General features: G+C 42.6%; 1 protein-coding gene across 1 annotated transcript in view; it reads right to left on the minus strand.

Annotated features, from left to right (window-relative positions):
- Positions 1-7,568: 7,568 nt before the first annotated feature.
- LOC147708651 (uncharacterized) overlaps positions 7,569-18,408 on the minus strand; it is a 211,925-nt gene continuing 201,085 nt past the window's right edge. Inside the window, exons 12-15 of the mRNA XM_086925377.1 lie at positions 17,582-17,653; positions 13,612-13,701; positions 9,755-9,844; positions 7,569-7,661 (exon numbers count right to left, since the gene is read on the minus strand). Coding sequence (XP_086781503.1) covers positions 7,569-7,661; positions 9,755-9,844; positions 13,612-13,701; positions 17,582-17,653 — 345 coding nt within the window. The remainder of the gene's footprint in view (positions 7,662-9,754; positions 9,845-13,611; positions 13,702-17,581; positions 17,654-18,408) is intronic.

Genomic DNA, 18,408 nt, shown 5'->3' on the forward strand with positions numbered 1-18,408 from the left:
ACAGCTGCCTCAAGCTCAACTCGGCCAGGGCAAAGTACTCATCCTTGGACCCACCCCTTCAGCTAGGAATGACTCCTGGTGACCACCCGCTCTAGGAATTCCCCCCACCTGACGGACCATGCATGCAACCTCAGCATCATACTGGACTCATCGCTCACCATGAACCACCAAATCAACGCAGTCTCCTCAGCCTGCTGCTACACGAAAGACATTCAGATGTATCCCCACAGAATCCAGAAAGATAGTCCCCCATGCACTAATCACCAGCAGACTTGAGTATGGAAATGCACTCTACACAGGCGTCGCCCAGAAACAGCTCAAGAAACTGCAGAACGTCCAAAACGCCAAAGCCAGACTGGTACTCGACATCCCCCACCACAGCTAAATCACGCAAAAACTCCACTGGCTCCCAGTCAACAAGAGAACCACTATAAAGCTCCTCACTCACACCTACAAAGCTCTACACAACGAAAGACCAGCAAACCTGAACTACAGCCTCATGTTCCACATACCTGCCAGACAAATCCGATTCTCCCAACTTGCCCATGCCTCTGTCCCCAGGATCCACAACACTAGAACCAGTGGAAGGTTGTCCTCCTACCTCACTGCCAAGACCTGGAACATCCTGCCCCTCCAACTCAGAAAATCTGTGTCGCTGACTCAATTCCAGAATGCCCTGAAGACCTGGTTCTTCGAATGATCCTCCACCTAACCGACCAGCAGCTCCACTCCCCCAGCGCCTTGAGACCCTCATGGGAGAATAGCCATGCAATACAAAGCTCTGATTGATTAATTGATTGATTTAACTTTTCCTTGAAGCTGGTCACATGCAATAAGCTTTTGAATTGTGTTGATTTTTCTGTGTGGAATTCTAAAAATAAACCATGACATTTATACCGATTTTAAATATTTAATTCAGTTCTGAGATACGTTAAGATAAGAATGAGCTTTTCTCGAATGTTTTATGTTTTCTTTTATTTTGTTTAAATTCATTTTATTTTGATTACAAGGAAACCAAAATGCACAGTACAATGGGTACGTATATTAATGCAACTCTCATCGTTCAGAGGTAAGATTAAAGCAACACTTGAGTATACACAATGGCACACACAATCAATGAAACAAAACAGAGAGACATCTGATTGCAACAGCTTACCATTACCATTCAAAGCGTACATCTCAAACAACACACCAACCCTCTCTCGCTCTCCCACTGTCAGAATCAGCTCAGAGAAGGTTGTGCCCAGAGTGCTGCTGGTGTCATTCGCTTCGGTTTTGAACGCGCTCAAAACTTGTTTTATCCAGCTTTTACCTTTTCTTTCTAACAATTACTGTGGGTAACTTTTAGCTTTGTTTAAATTGCATCTGTTTGTTTCCCTGCTGCATGCACTTTAACCTGCTCACCCCTTTCATCGTCCCCTGTTGCTCCGCACTCCGATCCACCGCAGCAGCTAGGCTGCTGTTTGAGTGGAGGTAGATGTTCTCTCTTTCTTTTCAGGAAGTGGGTTTCTCCCACTTCCCTGGGCCACTACATGGCGGCCATTTTGGAGGTGAGAATGCTCTAGTCTTCCTCCAACTCCCATCAGGGCTTCTTGGCATAAACTTAGCCGATTTCGCTGACGTGCAGCGGATGTGCACAGCGGGTGCGCCGAAGCGCGCAAAGGTAGGCTTATCTGCACCTGTCTGCATCCATCTGGGGCCAGGGGTCACCCCCCCTGCCAGTTTCAGTCCTCACTGCCATGTATACTCCTCAGAGTTACTTATGAGATTGAGGATATCTCCCAGTAAGAATTGCCTTCACGCCATTCGTTCACTTATGGACATTTTGACTTGTCCTCAATGTTCTTATTCTTTACCTCCTCCACCTAAACCCCGCCGGGTCCCTGCCTCTTCCTTAGTCTACAAACTGAAGTCTATTAATTGCAGATCCTTATCCAAACATGCCAAGCAAATCTCTATCTTGCTCCAAGAGGAATTTCCTGACGCGCTATTTCTCACGGAAACCTGGCTCAACGCTGAGTCAGAATCTGATCTAGTCCAATGTCTCCTACCAGTTTATCATATCCAGAGGAAAGATCGGGAATAGAGGAGGGGAGGAGGCATTGCCATTATTATAAAAGAAGGTTATAAATGCAGCTTTATTCCCAATATCCTTCCTGACTGTGAGAACAACTCCTTCTCCATCTCACTTTCTTCAACTCATACCTTCTCAGGTATCCTTATATACCGCCCCCACGGTCCCCATGGTCCAGATGGACAACTGTTAAGAATCCTGCCAGAAGCTGGTGCTAACTTGGCAAGCTCCCCTTCTAACTTTTCTATACTGGGGGATCTCAGTTTGCATTTTGATGACCCCCCCAGACCCAGTAGCGACTGAACTAATCCAAAAAAGTTTGGCTCTCCAGATAAAGCAAAATGTTACGATCCTCACCCATGAAAAAGGGCATCTTCTAGATACCATTTTCTCCAACTGCAATGAACTTTCAGTCGCAGACCCAGGCCCTGTACAATTGTCTTTCCACCTACTGGTCCCTGGATATATAAACTACCCCTTAATACTGGCACGACCAGTAGCTGGAAACGTGCCTGGTCCAACATCCCGTTGGACTCCTGGAATGCAGCTCTGATAAATTACATACCTACTCTAGATCCCTGCCCCACGGTTGTGAATGACCAATTTAACCAATGGATCAACTCCTCCCTTGACCTAGTTATACCTAAGAAACCTATCCATAAAAACAAAAACAGGAACAACCCCTCTCCATGGTACTCCTCTACACTGCATGAGTATAAACAAATCTGCAAAAAACTTGAGAGGAAATGGAGAAGAATTTACGATACAACAAGCAACCAAGATCTACATGGACTCTATTAAAATTTAGCAATCCAAAGTGAAGGAGGCACAAGCACTATAATATGAAGAAAGAATCAACTCCACCTCAAATGCCCCACGTGAAATTTTTAAGATCGCAAGCACCTTCTAAAACCAACAGTTGGGGATATTCCACCAGACAGCTCAAACGCACGCTCTGACAAGCTTGTTGAGTTCTTCTCTAATAAGATCAAGGATATCTACAGTTCCTTCTCCCCCCGGCCCATCCATCAATCATCAGCTTACGGAGCACTCCATATCCGGTGAGCACTCTCTCAGGGGAATTCCCCTGATAGACATGGACACCCTAGTAAATACATGTGCCTCAGTAAAATCTGGCTCGCACAATAACCCAGCACCTCACAATTTTTTAGTAAAGCTGGCGATACAATCGTCCGAGTGTTGCTGAAACTGATAAACTCCTCCATTTCCACTAGATTAGTACCCCACCATGGAAACATGCCATGATTAGGGCACTATTGAAGAAACCCAGTCTTGAACCTGATACACTTGGAAATGATTGCCCTATTTCTCTTCTTCCCCGGATCAGCAACATGCTAGGAAAGTACGTTACCTCAGTTACCTCTGCTTTTCTTGAATCTAATAATAGACTCCATCCGTCTCAAACTGGATTTCGCCCCCAACACGGGACTGAAACTGCATTACTCCCAGTGGTTGAAAAGGCCAAAATGATCCTAGCAAAGGAGGATCGACGGCCATCATCCTCTTGGACCTCAGTGCCGCCTTCAAAAATTAATTACGACATCCTGATCCACAGATTGAAGAATGTTGGTCTATCAGGTAGTGCCATCACCTGGCTACAGTCCTTCCTCAAGGACAGGAACTTTCAAGTATTTGAAGGGGATAACTCGTCTGATCAAAACCCACTTGGCTGCGGCGTCCCTCAGGGCTCATCATTGAGCCCGATGTTGTTCAAGGTCTACATGAGCTCACTGGCACAGATTATCCTCCTCTTCGGGATAGACATTGACACCCAGTTAGTGGTGTTCCTAAACTACCCAGGACCCACCTTGTCTAGTCTAAGCCCCTGCCTGGAGAGTGTCGCCAAATGGATGGCACTCTCCTTCCTTTAACTAAATGGAGATAAAAGAGAGCTTATGATGCTGGGCAACTCGCCCATCTCTTGCATTGGCTTAGCTTGGCCAAGCTCTCTTGGCCCTCCACCCACACCCAAAAATCAGATCAAAAGTCTAGACAGGTGGCTAGATCAGTCACTCACTTTTGATCATCAGGCAACTAAACTGGCAGCATCCTGCTTTGGCATCCTGCGGATGCTCCGTAAAGTCCTTCCGCTCCTCCCTTTTTCAGCAAGAAGACTCATGGTCCAGGCTTTAATCCTCTCTCGCCTCAACTATGGAAATGCTCTGTATTTAGGAGCTCCTAGGGCTACCACAAATAAACTGCAAGCCATCCAGAATTGTGCAGCACAGATGCTTTTTATGACTCCCAACAGCCAAACCTCAAGGCATGCTCTGAAAACCCTGCACCAGCTCCCGGTTGCGGACAGAATAAAAGTCAAGTCTTTATGTATCACCCACAAATCTTTCTTGAAGAAAGGCCCCCCATCCTCCAAGCCATTGTCTCGCATACCACCCGAATAGACTCCTTCGTTCATCCAGTCTCTACCTAGCTGCGGTCCCAAAAATCAACAGGATGAGAAGTAGTGGTCGTTCCTTCTGCTTGACGTCCACCAAGCTCTGGAACACGCTTTCTCCCCACCTACGATCTGAACCAAATCTCCTTCCCTTCCGTAAGCTTCTGAAAACTTTTTTTTTTTAAAACCTCTCCTACTAAGCTGCTGTGACCTTCCTCTCTCTCGGCTAGTGCTGGGACACCTTCGGGTAGCCATGCGCTCTCCAAATATCCATAACATAACATAAACTAACATTTCTTTTACTTTTAGAAACTATTATTTACAAACCAGCAGTTGCAAAGCCAGTTAGTGAATAATTACCTTATAAAAAGGAGATGTATTCGCTCTGTTTATTAATTACGAGGCAGCAAATACGGCTGATACAACTAAGTGGTGCCAGATGCGGGCTGTGCTGAGTTAGTTCTATCTATGTTTAAAAAAATATATATATATATATATTTATCATTTTCAAATAAAGTGCAGTTTGTTGCTGTTGACATCATTTACAGTATAAATATAAAGCATGTATTTAGATGTGGCATAGGGTAGCACATTTCTCCATGGGGACATAAACAGGCATCTATAAAAAATCATTGTTAGGGTTGCAACTCCAATCTTCACATTTACATCTTGTAACTATATCAAGTATTGTACGTCGTCAGTGCATACCTGGGTCTCTTAAACAATCTGTTTAATGTGATAAAACTTCCGGCCTTAGTTCTGCTGTGGCCTTGCTATCGCAGCATGCATGCCCCCCAATTACCTTATCTATTATCCTCACCTCCCCCATCCCATTCCTGTTCTTCTGGTTGCTGGACATTCGTATAATTCTGGGTTTCTGCTCTACTGTGTAGGTAAGTCTTAAATGGTCCCCATATGTCACGTGGTCTGCTACGAATCAGCATCATGGCATTAAAAATGTATGCATTGGTATTACAATAGGTCATATCGGCGTACCATTCCAGGATCGTCAGCAGCGGGCCTCTCATCCAGTGCATTCCAACTCGTCTGTTTGCCAGCAGAAGACCTGTTGCCACTAACCTTCTATATTGTTTTGGTACGTCGCAGTCTAGACCCAGTAAGGCTAGCATTGGAGAGTCTGGAACTGGTTGCCTCACCATCCCCTGGAGCTCATTTGCCATTTTTAACCAGAATGCTTGTATCTCAGTACAGGACCAAGCAAGATGGCCAAACCCAGCATTCTCAGCAACGCATCTTTCACCTCGCAGGCTGTATCTCTTTTGAGATATTTAAAGTGCACCAGGCGATGTCTGCCATTTTGCGATATGCTCTTAGTGATTGAGCACCAGCATGCCCATTGCTTGTCTGTTATTATTACGCCAAGTCCTCCTGCCATCCCCGCCGCAACTTTCTATTTGGTGGATCATCACGATGTCGCATAAGTTTATATAGTGTAGAAATCCCGCGGGCAGTGGAGGTTGTCTGGAGCAAATATGTCAGGGTTTTTTTTCAGGCAGTTCTGCTCTGTCTGACCCCAACAGCGCCCGCAGTGACTGACATGCTCTATGGCAATTATATCTGGTGATCAAAGTTGCCTCAGGTATCGAGTCTTGGACCACTTTCCAGGTTATCAGGATTCCATCTTTGAAGAAGTCTCCCATGTTGTGTATTTTTACCCATTGCAGTGTCCGCGTTATTGCCCCATCTGCACTTAAGGGAAACCATGTGCACCACTCTATTGGTAGCTTTGGCGAATACAGTAGTGGAATCCACCTTTCATCTGCCGTTTCTTAAGCAGGTAACGTGTAGCCTAGAGGGTCCATTGTGCGGAATTTACGCTGTGCTATGCTTAGCAGATAGCATGGGAGCGATAACGGTTCAGCTGTTTCCCTCTCCCAGTACAAGTGTGGGAGAACTGGCGGCCTGTGAATCCAATAATATGCATGTATGATCTGTGAAGCCCTATAGTATATTTCAAGGTCTGGTGCATCCAGCCCACCCATCATATAAGGGAGGGTTAATGTTCCCGATCACAGGCACAGCAATTTCCCAGCACAGGCCAAGTGAGTCATAAGTGTGTGCAAAGTGCAAAACACGTTTTTTGATAATGGTATTGGTATATTGACAAACAAGAAAATCATTTTCATGAGAGATATTCGGCCCATCAATGAGAGGGTTAACCGTAACCAGCTCTCTATCTCCTCTGTAAAAAGCTGCACTGCTTTCCCATAATTCTCTCTTATTACCACGTCAGGGTATGTATGTATCTGAATCCCTAGGTATCACACCGGTTCAATGGTCCACACTAAAGGGAATTCTGTTTGTGTAGGCGAGGTGGATGTTGTGAGTGGAAATATCAATAATTTCTCTCCATTTACTTTCACTACAGGGGTTTGTTCTATCAATGTAGTCAGTCCTAAGGGCTCCTATTTATTTGGCTTAACCTGTTCGCTGCAGTGCAAATTTCCCCACTGTGCAGGCGTATTGTACGCGTGAGGTAATTGGAGGCCCCCCAGCCATCCGACACACACACCCAACGTGGCAGCCGGGGGCTGTCCGACGCTTGGAACGCGTTAATCAGACCCCACAAAAAAGTCTGACATGCCTGAAATAGATAAATCACCTGCTGGAGGTATTTTGTTAGCATGGTTCAGGCAAGAGTACTACACTTGAAGTAGCCGTGCACTGCACATAGCCACACAAACAAATGATAGCCACCTTCTGTTGTACTAGCACAGTTTGTACATAATGTAGGCCATTTTAGAAGGAACTATGCCCAGCCTTTTGGCTGTCATTCCACTTACTGGATCTGGCAAATATCAGGCACAATAGTTTAACCAAAAGTGTTCTTCAAAAGCATAAACAGTTTTCATCAACTTCCTCTGTTATTCAAATACTTTGTCAGTAAGTGTATGTACAGTGCACAGCTAGGGTGGGCAACATTACACAAGATGAAGTCATACACCAAATTGAATCTGCTGCACAAATCACATGTAGACAGCAACAAACTATTTTATTTTTCAATAAGGTCCTTAACATTCTTTCCTATTTTACAATATGCACTTGGCAGTCTTATTTTTATTATCCAAAAAGAATGTTGGCAATAGTGTTAGTTATCTGTGTAGAATTCTTTTTCAAGAAGTTGAATAGTTTTGGGAGAAAAGGCTGTGTTGCCTGGAAAAGAAAGAGATACACATATATAAATATACATTTCAGTTGGGAGTTAAAGAAAAATGGAAAACATTTTTACATTTATAGGTAACTTGAACCCTAAACATAAGCTAATCATGACCAATCAGCAATAGTGGTTCATAAACTGCATTGAACAATTACATTATCTGCATTTCAATACATACAGGTATTATAACTAATGTGGCTTTCAGTACACCTCTGGCACAAGTAAAAAACAGGATAAGTGTTAACATTTGTTTTGAATTCTTATGATTGTTATGAAGTGCTCAGTTGCACAATAACTCAGGACCAAAGTTTATGCTATTACAGTGTAGACCCTGCACAGCTGAGCTCCCCAGGTTTCCGAGCTCGTTGACAAGTTTCCCAGATCCATGCATACCTAACTGCAATGGTGTGGGTTTTGAATTTCCACTCTGGGATTTGTAGTTCTTGTTTATCCACATAAAACCAGGAATACACTTCCCAGAAGTCAAAGACTAAACCCTGTACTGGAGTAGCTAGTCAAGCCTGAAGCAAGGATTCTTGGTGGTTACAAGGAAATGGCAGGGTGATAAAGGCCTGAATGGTTTGGGATGGGCGGAGATACCTGATCCCACAATTCAGCAGCTTACTTTTCTAATCTCAGAAAGTGCTAAAGACTCAGGTCCCGATTCACAGGACTAACTTAAGACAAAATCCTAAACTTACTACTTTTGGTATTCAGAGAAGGCATATAGTAGTAGTAAAGTTAGGAGTTTGTCTTAAGTCTGTCTTAAGTCTGCCTTAATTCTGCATTAAGTCTGCCTTAAGTCTGTCCTAAGTCTGTCCTAGGTTTGTCTTAAGTCTGGCTTAAGTCTGTCTTAAGTTTGTCTTAAGACTGTCTTAAGTCTGTCTTAAGTCTGTCTTAAGTCTGTCTTTAAGTCAAACTTAAGACAAAATCCTAATTTTACTACTATTAAATGCCTTCTCTGAATACCAAAAGTAGTAGGACAGACTTGAGACAGACTTGAGACAGACTTAAGACAGACTTAAGACAGACTTAAGACATACTTAAGACGGCAGCCTTACTTTACTACTACTAAATGCCTTCTGTGAATATCAAAAGTAGTAAGCTCTTAAGTCAGTTCTGTGAATCGGGCCCTCAGTGCCATGCCACAGAAATTTACACTAGTGAAAACTAATTCCACACAACTTTTCTCTTTGCGAAGATCATATGTTCTCACAACTTTTTAAATGGAAATTATCGCAGTATGTTTGAGACAAAGCCATTTTGCTCCATAGTTTATTACAGGAGTATCAAAGATAGCGTAAAAATAGTTTTTTTTTCTCCAAAAAGGCAATTGTGGATTAAGATTAGTTGAACTTTCTCTGGTGCTTTTTAAATGATGTATAAACAATACATATGTAAAATAAGGTTTCACCATCCATCTGTAATTTAGACACAAACCTCAACATAGCCTGCAAAGTCAATAGGACTGTCTATCGCATGGGATTATGGGGAAGAAGTTTTCGCTGGAAGGTGAGAACTGATGTAAAGATGAGTTAAATACACAGGGCTTGGAAGGATGGAGGAGATGTCAATGGGGGTAACAGGATTGTCATGGAGCCATTTTAGTTTAGAGATTAGACACATCAGTTCTGTAGGGGGAGGGGCAGGCAGTATAAGATGAGGATGGATATTGGACACCCATTTTGAAGGACAAAAGCGAATCATGCATGTGGGGGTCAAATAAATACTCAACCATATGGCTCACACCGCTCCATTGATAATCCCTGTTGTTTAAATGGCTCTCACCCCTCCATTGATATTCCCTGTTGCTTAATTGGCTCACTCCCCTCCATTGATACTCCCTGTTGCTTAAATGGCTCACACCCCTCCATTGATATTCCCTGTTGCTTAAATGGCTCACACCCCACCATTGATATTTCCTGTTGCTTAAATGGCTCACACCCCTCCATTGATATTCCCTGTTGCTTAAATGGCTCACACCCCACCATTGATATTCCCTGTTGCTTAAATGGCTCACACCCCACCATTGATATTCCCTGTTGCTTAAATGGCTCACACCCCACCATTGATATTCTCTGTTGCTTACCCTTTCTCTCTCCGAAACATAACAGATCTTGTTTAAAAGTATAGGGCTGCTCCTCTGAAACATTCCCGATGTGCCATGCCACAGAGAGTGCTGTAAAGACACAAAAAAGAGAATGAGGGAAACACTCAGTCAAAGTATTGTGCCCCTGTCAATGAGCATATTACCCACCCCAAAAATCACTTTCTTTTCTCTACTGTCCCCAGTTTGCTCTGCATAAGAATTGTAAGCTCCCGTAGACTCTCTGTTGCCATGTTGTTTCCAGAACCCACTTTAGATTATATGTAGTGAAGTAAACCTATACAATGCCAGTTGATTTTCTAGCACATAAGCATTCCTATGACTAGTTAATTGGGTAGGCAAAAGGAACAAATGATGGACGGAATGCTGTACAATGCAAACATTCACCCCCAGTCACAAAGATCTGTGTTAAATAGATCGTTATTTTGGCCACCACATCACCCCAGCTTTGACCCAGCCATGTGGGTAGGCCAGTAGTTGGACATTAAAGGGATGGAAGATTCCATTGCTGGACAAGCTGTCACCAACCAATTACATGCTCACACTGAAACTTATAACACCCTAGGCACTAATGAACCACTGTAGAATGGTATTCTTCCTTACAGGCAATGAAAGCCCCACTCAGAAGCAATTGCATTTTTTCCTTCTGTGTTTAGTGTTTACAACTCTTTCCATTGATTTTTCACCTTCAGAAATGATCAATCTGATGCAAGAGAGATATTATCTTACATCTATACTACTATTATAAAGAGAGAACACAAACCTTTGAGCCAGGTAAACTACAAAAGTAATGCACCAACCACTACACCCAATACACCATTTGAAAGGGGAGATGTGGCAGAAGGACATAGGCTATAGATATGTACACCATATACATTAAAAAAGCAAAAACGCCAAAAGTGGTAAAGTAGTCCTTTGGGGGCGTGGTCGTGGGCGTCTCAAACAACAAATGTGGGCATTTACAGGGCTGTGCCAAGTGCAAATAACAAACATAGGCCAAGCGACTTCACAACACACTTACATATGCACACATAGAGCGGAAATGCGCTTTCACTGAATTTAGAATGCACAATATGCAGACATAGAGCGGAAATACGCTTTCAATGAATTTCTAACAAACATTTGCAAATCCCAACACATACAGTGGAAATGCGCTTTCAATGAATTTAAATTCACACATACAGCGCTGTAACACCAATATACAAAAACAGCAGAGGTGCGCGCTATAAGAAATTTACACACATTCGTTGCAGTTACCCAGACAACATTGACGCCTTCGCATTAAAAACCGGGCGGGCCTTCCATCGACGAGGAGTGTCAAATGACGCCACACAGGGGGCAGGATTAATCGCATACTACACCAATCACAATGCACTAAAGAAAACACACACACAACTTCGGCATACCAAAAAAAAAGTCTTTAACCACTGGCCATTGACCAACGACATCACAGGGGGATGAACACGAACAAAAAAAGCTGACATTTCTTAACGGAGAAACCCAATAGACTGCGCATTCACAAGACTTTCCTCACATCTTGCGGACAAGATAAAACGCTTACAATAAGACATACGAATAACGAAAATAACACAACTGCCCATAATCACTCGAGCACTGCTAGGACTTCACCATACAATTGACAAAAGAAAAGGGAAACCTCTTTGAAGGGATACAAAAACGAACACACGGAAAGAGCCTTCGAAAGAAAACATTAAACAGGTGACACAACACTTTCCTCACATCTTGCGGACAACATAAAACGTGGAAAACAATACATACGAATTAAAAAAATAACACAAGTGCGCCAAATCAGTTGAACAGGGCCAGGACTTGCACAGACAACTCTTCTGCAGGGCGGGGGGGGGAGGAGGGGGGGGCTGAAGCAGCCTTTTGCTCCCGGACAACGTCGGGACGGGCTGCTAGTAATTCATAAGCAATCACACTAACAAGGAAAATTAAGACTCATTCAGTAACCGGGGGCTCGTTAATGCAGAAAAAAACTGACAACATTTCCCATTATTTAAAATGAATAAGGAATTCATTTTTATTACAATAAATCTGCTTAAAACATGGAACAGAAACTGCACCATTGGATATCTGGGTCAGCTTGTGAGATTCAGCTACACTATCACCGGTCTGTTGCACATATCATTGACCACTCCGCTCCAGTTGTTTGAAATTTCTCACCCTGCGAGGTCACATGAAGAGGACTGCATCATCCTTCATTCTGACCTAAAAAACATTCTCACCTTCCACTCCTAAGATAATGACATGTAGATTCATTTGCAGGTCACAGGAAGCAACTCATGAATGTGACAGAAGACCTCAAAGCAAAAGAGATGTGGATGACTCCGATCAGCCAGACACTCCCTGGCTCCAAAACAGAAATCCTGGTGCTGAGACACCACATCTCCCTTACTAAATACTGGCACTCTGATTCCCAACCTTCTTTGAAGACATTGTTCCATGAAAATCAAAGTCAGGTCTTAGTCTTTATATAGCCACAAACCCCAGTCTCAACTGACAGAAGCAGCGGTCAATACCACTTTCTACTAAATATAGTGCCACAAAAAAATCTTGCCCTCATCCCAAAAAATACCACCTCTGGAGGTTGGAACACCAGAAAGTGTGACTACGGCTATTTCCTGTACATCAACCCCCCCCCCCGCCAAACCAAAGTACTATGAAAAACTGAAACTTGCCGTTCAACGTTCACCATTCACACTTTTTTCCACATACAAAAGCATAGACCAATGAAACCTCAATAAAATAGTCTCACTTTGCCTACCCTTCAACTGCCTTTAAGGTTCAACACCCTTATACCTACAGAATACAATCATGCACCAACAGCTTACCATATAAGATTCAAAGCAATCAACCTTTTAGTGGTTACTGGGGCCAATTGCAGAAAACACTTAAGAGCCATTGGCTTTCAATGTTTCAATATCCTCCGTCCACACACTCATAATACAATAGTAACCTGACCTTCAGGATTCAAAACTAACCTCGATCAAATTATTGCTTGCACAACCACTTATCAATACAATTAAAAACAAAAAGAATGTCATGAAATAACAGTCATCCCTATACAATATGTGTCTTGCGGAAGCCTAGAAACAGTTGACATGAAGTGCAAATGTTTATTTGTGAGGAAGGTTGACTAAGAATAATGCAAAGTAGCTGTTTGTGTTACTTTGCATTACGTTGCGTCAAGGGGTGTTCCATGGGTGGTACAAGGGCGTTCCCCTGTGATTACCCAAGGAATTTAACACAGAGCCCCATCTACTAATGGAGGTAGACAGGGGTTTACACTAAAATAATACGCCTCCATGAGAAAGGCACAAAGTAGGAGAAATAATGGTTTCTCCAAACTGTTCGCTCATTTCATGTGTATAAAGAACATGTACAAAATGGCAAAGTTTAAAAGTAAGTCTAAGCAAAGAATGTTGTACTGGAGGTTTATCATTTCGGTACAAGACCTTCTGGCACTAAAGTTTCTGCATGGTGCTAGGCAACCTTAAGGAGAACAAGAACCTGGGGAAATGGCTGCAGTGCACTATCTTTGTAGATGTGACACTGTCCAGGTCTCTCCCTTCCACACAACACACCACAATAACTTTGCTTGTCGCACTGCGCTGCATGAAAAGGTGATTTTCCCCTTTGAGCTTAATGGCATTTTCAGAATGAGAAAGTATTAGTTTAAGATTTGATCATTTGGGGAAGGGTATACAAGACTGCAGAACATTTAAAGACAATTCACTGATAGAGAATTGTAACAGCATGCACTGGGCGGGGAAAAAGGAAACACTCACACATGGGTCTGTCCACCGGTCACTTACCCTCTGCCTTCCTGAAGTGTGATTTATAAGGCGACACACCAATGAGAAACTGCTCTCTGGTTTTCCATCTGAGGTGGGTAAGTCTGGCAACTGTGAAGATTTGAAAAAAGTGTCAGGCAAGATAACTCCCAACAGCCACAACAGAGCCCTTTATTATAACCTGCCTGTAGTTCTCCTATTGTCATGTAATTGACTTTCGAAATAACAACCTACAGATGTACTTCGGGACCAAAGCATATTCTTGAAACTATCAGAGAGGAATGAATAATTAGGTACAAAACGGAATTCAGTTTCGTAAAGTTGCTTTCTGTACATAGGGCTGATGCTTTAATGCATGGCAAGAAACCTTTAGAATGCCCATCTATCCAATAAAGCCTGAAAATGGCGTTGTTGAAGTGTCTGGAGTGTGGACAAGCAAAATAACTCTTTGCTATTTGTAGGGAAAACTCAGACACTGTTTTCTTCTGTGCAGGGAACCAATTCAATTCAATTCAAAAATTCTTTATTTCGACCGTCCAGGTCATAAAAGAGTACAAATTAGAACATTAAAACTTTTTAAAAAGGAGATATTTACATCCATTAAGAAAACATCATAAATTGCACTATACAGATATCACACATTAAAATATAAAGATAGCTTTCAGTAATAAAAACTTTAGCTGTGGATATCAATTCATTTACACCTTCTGGTCCACATAGCTGTAAGGTACTTAGAAAGTGCAAATATGATGAAACTTGATGTATCAGTCTTTAAAATTCTAAAAGCAGACAAACAATTTTTAAATCCTAGGTTTCTGCAAAGTGGAGCCAGCCAAAACTTCCTGGAGTTGCTGTATGCAGAGAACCATAAAGAAGATGCAGGAGTTAAGATAAAAAGATATGAAAGAGGAGATTCCTGACCATTAGCAATCATGGCATAAAGATGAGGCACCCAGAGTGGGCTACGAGGGATGGAGATGACATCAATGTGGCAATTGTAGTTGGCTTAAGTTGGCCATGGATTTGGAATCTGATCTGGGTGCCTAAAACTGTCTTCTTTGATCACTCTATAGTTACCCTTATGGAAAAAAAGATGGGATGAGGGATAATGCGGTTTTAGAATATCCAGTGGTGAAATATTTTTAAAACATATTGATCTAGGCCATTCCATTACAGCTAGCATGGAAACATTTAAAAAACAAGCTAATTCCCTATCCACTGATTACCTCTCACTTATTCTTTGACTTTCACTATCATAAGGGCCAAGGCTTGTGGGGCCAGATGTACGACCATTCTCTTTAGTGAATCGCAAATTGCGATGTTTTGCGACTCACAAAATGGAATGTACAACAGTGTCTGGGACACTTTTTGCGATTTTCAATTGGGTCGCAAGGTACCTGCCTCATTAAAATTCAAGAGGCAGGTCGCAATTTGTGAATTATTGGGAATGGCCTGCAAACACAAGGATGGTGCTCTGTTGGGGACAGCAGACCCCAATTATTATTTTTTTTTTTGAGACCCACGGCCTCAGATTTTATTCATTTTCATAAAGTAAAATGTACACAAAGCCAATCAATCATACAAAGTTATATAATCAGCAGTCTTTTCATACTCGGCAGTGTGCCCGGGAGCAGTTGTGTATTGAGAGTTGCTGTAGCAATGAGGCGGCAGGGGGGAGAACGGTAGACAAGTCTGGTTGATCATAGCGCCGATGGGGGGGGGGGGGGGGCGGAGGGGGGGGGGAGGGCCAGGCCCCAGGGTGCAATAGTTACTTGGTCATCACCCCACTACAAATGGGCAATCATGTGATGCCCGACTGGAGGCAGGCCTGATGGTTTCCAGTCAGAGTGGTGTCCCATTCCTGGGCAATTGGATACATGCGGAGCCCCGCCGTCTCCTCCCTGTGTAACGCCACGCTTTCCGCGCTAGCCCAGTTAGCAAATTAATGACGCCAGTCTACCGGCCGCGGGGGGCACTATTCTTCCAGCGCTGCGTAATGAGTCGCTTAGCTGTTATCAGCCCCAGATCCCAGAACCGTGCCTGCAATTTAGTCTGTTTGGATTGCATTTATTTGTGCAATATTGGTATTTGCGTATGTTACTCAGCCTGTTGTATATCAAATATTCAAAAAACAATATTTAAATGTAATTTTAAAGTCATTACATTCAGAGTGCTCTCAGTGAGAAGGGGAGGGGAAGTGCGAAGGTTGTGAGGGACCGGGTAAAGGTGGTGTGACTTTTTAAAGACATCCCGTTAAAATCAAAACACGCCTTTACAATCAAAATGTACAAGAGGTTCCGAAATTGCATCACACATAGGTCAAATCAATATATTCCTTTGTGTCCTATTGTGTGTTCAGATGGCGTAGTCTACGTTTCGACCCCCAATGTACGCTAGAAGTGTTATTATTGCCTCATGTTGGGGTCTTCATCAGGACAGTGATATGGAGAGCATCAATAGACGGTCGTCATCTGTGCCGTCTGGGGGTGGGCCTTGGCGTGCTCCTTTATATTTTGGCCTCTGTTCCTTACTGACGACTGGGCATCGTGTCCGGGTTCAGTTCTGGTATTCAAAAAGGCTCAACGCGCTGTTTTCAGCACGGTTGTGGCCGTCAGTGCTCCTGGCTGCCTCGATGCATCTGTCGATGCTGGAAGAGCACTCTGAATGTAATGACTTTACAATTACATTTAATTATTGTTTTTTGAATATTTGATATACAACAGGCTGAGTAACGTACCTAAATACCAATATTGCACAACTAAATGCTATTTTCTTCTTGATTACTATTTCTCTTTGATAAATTTGTGCAAATTTGTGGCAAATGTTTATGTGGTGAATGTCTGTATGGTATGATACAGAATTATTATAGTACATTAGTCACATTGTAACTCGGACCATTTCTTCTGGTGTGAACCTGGGCTTCTATTGGAATTCTCCAGGGCATAATATCAAACCCTTTATTGCCGTTTTAGCGGCAGTGCTCTGCCACTAAACCGGCGATAATTTTAACACCGTCCTTGATAATATGCCCCAGTGTTTTTTTCTAAAATTCCATATTCAACATAATCAAGCACTACTTTTTCTTTCACTGGAGGCAACTAAATAGGATAATCAATATTTTACTTACTATTGTCAATAAACATTTGTCTGTTTGAAATCAATATTTTCAAGTTTATAACCCCAAAGTAAATATGTAAAATAAAAAATACATCAAAGGTAACCTTGAATATGGCCCACTAGGTTATAGAGGGGTTCCTTTGACGTCATATACCAAGAAGGGTGGGGGGGGGGCAAGTGCTCTGCAAACATCAAAAAATAAGTTTGTGCCTGAAATTGGATTGCCACTCCCAATTGGACTGGAAAACATGGTGTCTCTGTTATGTCAAAAGTGCTGTCATAATTTACAAAAAACAAAAAGAGGGTACTGGATTGTGAATAGTACAACAGTCAGATGTCTTAGGCACTTGTAAAGGGTGATGTGGATGTACAGGGTGTGCAGATCTAGCAAGTCAAATTAAATATAATCTCTGTATCAATGGCAGAATAGTTGCAAGCTTACCTTGAAAAGTCGTTGTGATTACATAAATATGTTTACTCAGTGAAGGTGCAGAAAAGTAATGTGAAGGGAGTGTGGGATAATTTGGAGGAGTGAAAGAAAGGATGAGAGACAGACTGCCTTGCAACTTGTGCATTGTAAATATTCATTCATGTAAAGAATTGATTGGTGACCTTTATTAATCCTTGCAAAAACAGCATTTATTTTCCATTGATAAGCCTTCAGAAAACAGTCATTTCAAAACCCAGAGGCCAATAAGATTAGGATGCTGTAAAGAAGAGGTTGTACAGTTTTGCTTTAGATGGGGGCCGAGGGCAAGGGATGAGATTGGCTTTGTAGACCATCCACCATTGCTAGAAGCCAACTGGATAAAATGTACTAGGACAAAGAAAATACACAAAAACATGGTGGCCTTTGAAATCCTGTGTCACTTACCCTTTCGCCAGAGTAAAGTATCAAGCTGTTATTCTGCCTCATCATTGCCTCTGTGGTGGGCCCGCGTGGCTGCTGAAGTGGTAAAAAATCGCATGAGGCAAAACGTTCTCCAAAGCCCACTTCCATTATCTACACAACACCTTGCCCATAATGAAAAACCCTCATTAAAGTGTTTAGCAGTGCCCACGTTTAAGAAGGTGATTTTACCTACTGGATGCAATCCCATAAATTGTATGACAAGCAAGTGCATGTAAATGTAGAAATATGGCTGTGGTTAAAACTGGCGAGCCAACAAATATCCAATGTGTATGAAGATCTATGCCTCTTGAACTTATTTACACTTTATTTGTAGGTTGGGTAGGTGCGGGAGGAAGTGCCAGAGAATCGAATGGGGAAGCTAAAAGAAGAATGACGTCGAAGCCAGCCATAAGGGGAAAGAAGAGGAAAGGGGAAAGAATTTGCCGGAAAAGAAGTATAGTGGAATAGTGAAGTGGGCTTAATGACAGCGCAACAAGTGGAGATACTAAGAAGATGGTCCAAATTTTAGAGGTATTATTGGTTGGAGAGAAATGCTAGGAACAGCTTTGTTTAGAGGCTGGTCAGGTTAGTTATAGATTGGGAGCAGGATGTGGGAAATAACATTTATAGTGGATCCAATGTTAGAGAGCATGCATGGAGGGCAACTGAAATACCCAAATACCTGGCTCCTATTCCTCCATTAAAATACTTTTTCACTTACGCATACTCTTCCAGCAATATGATGTGGGATGCGCAAAATCAATGGAAAACTCATCTGTACCGTGCGGTGTCTAGAAAGGCATACAGGA

This window comes from Lissotriton vulgaris, chromosome 6 (genome assembly GCF_964263255.1).
Source record: "Lissotriton vulgaris chromosome 6, aLisVul1.2, whole genome shotgun sequence".
In the NCBI taxonomy this organism is placed as follows: Eukaryota; Metazoa; Chordata; class Amphibia; order Caudata; family Salamandridae; genus Lissotriton; species Lissotriton vulgaris.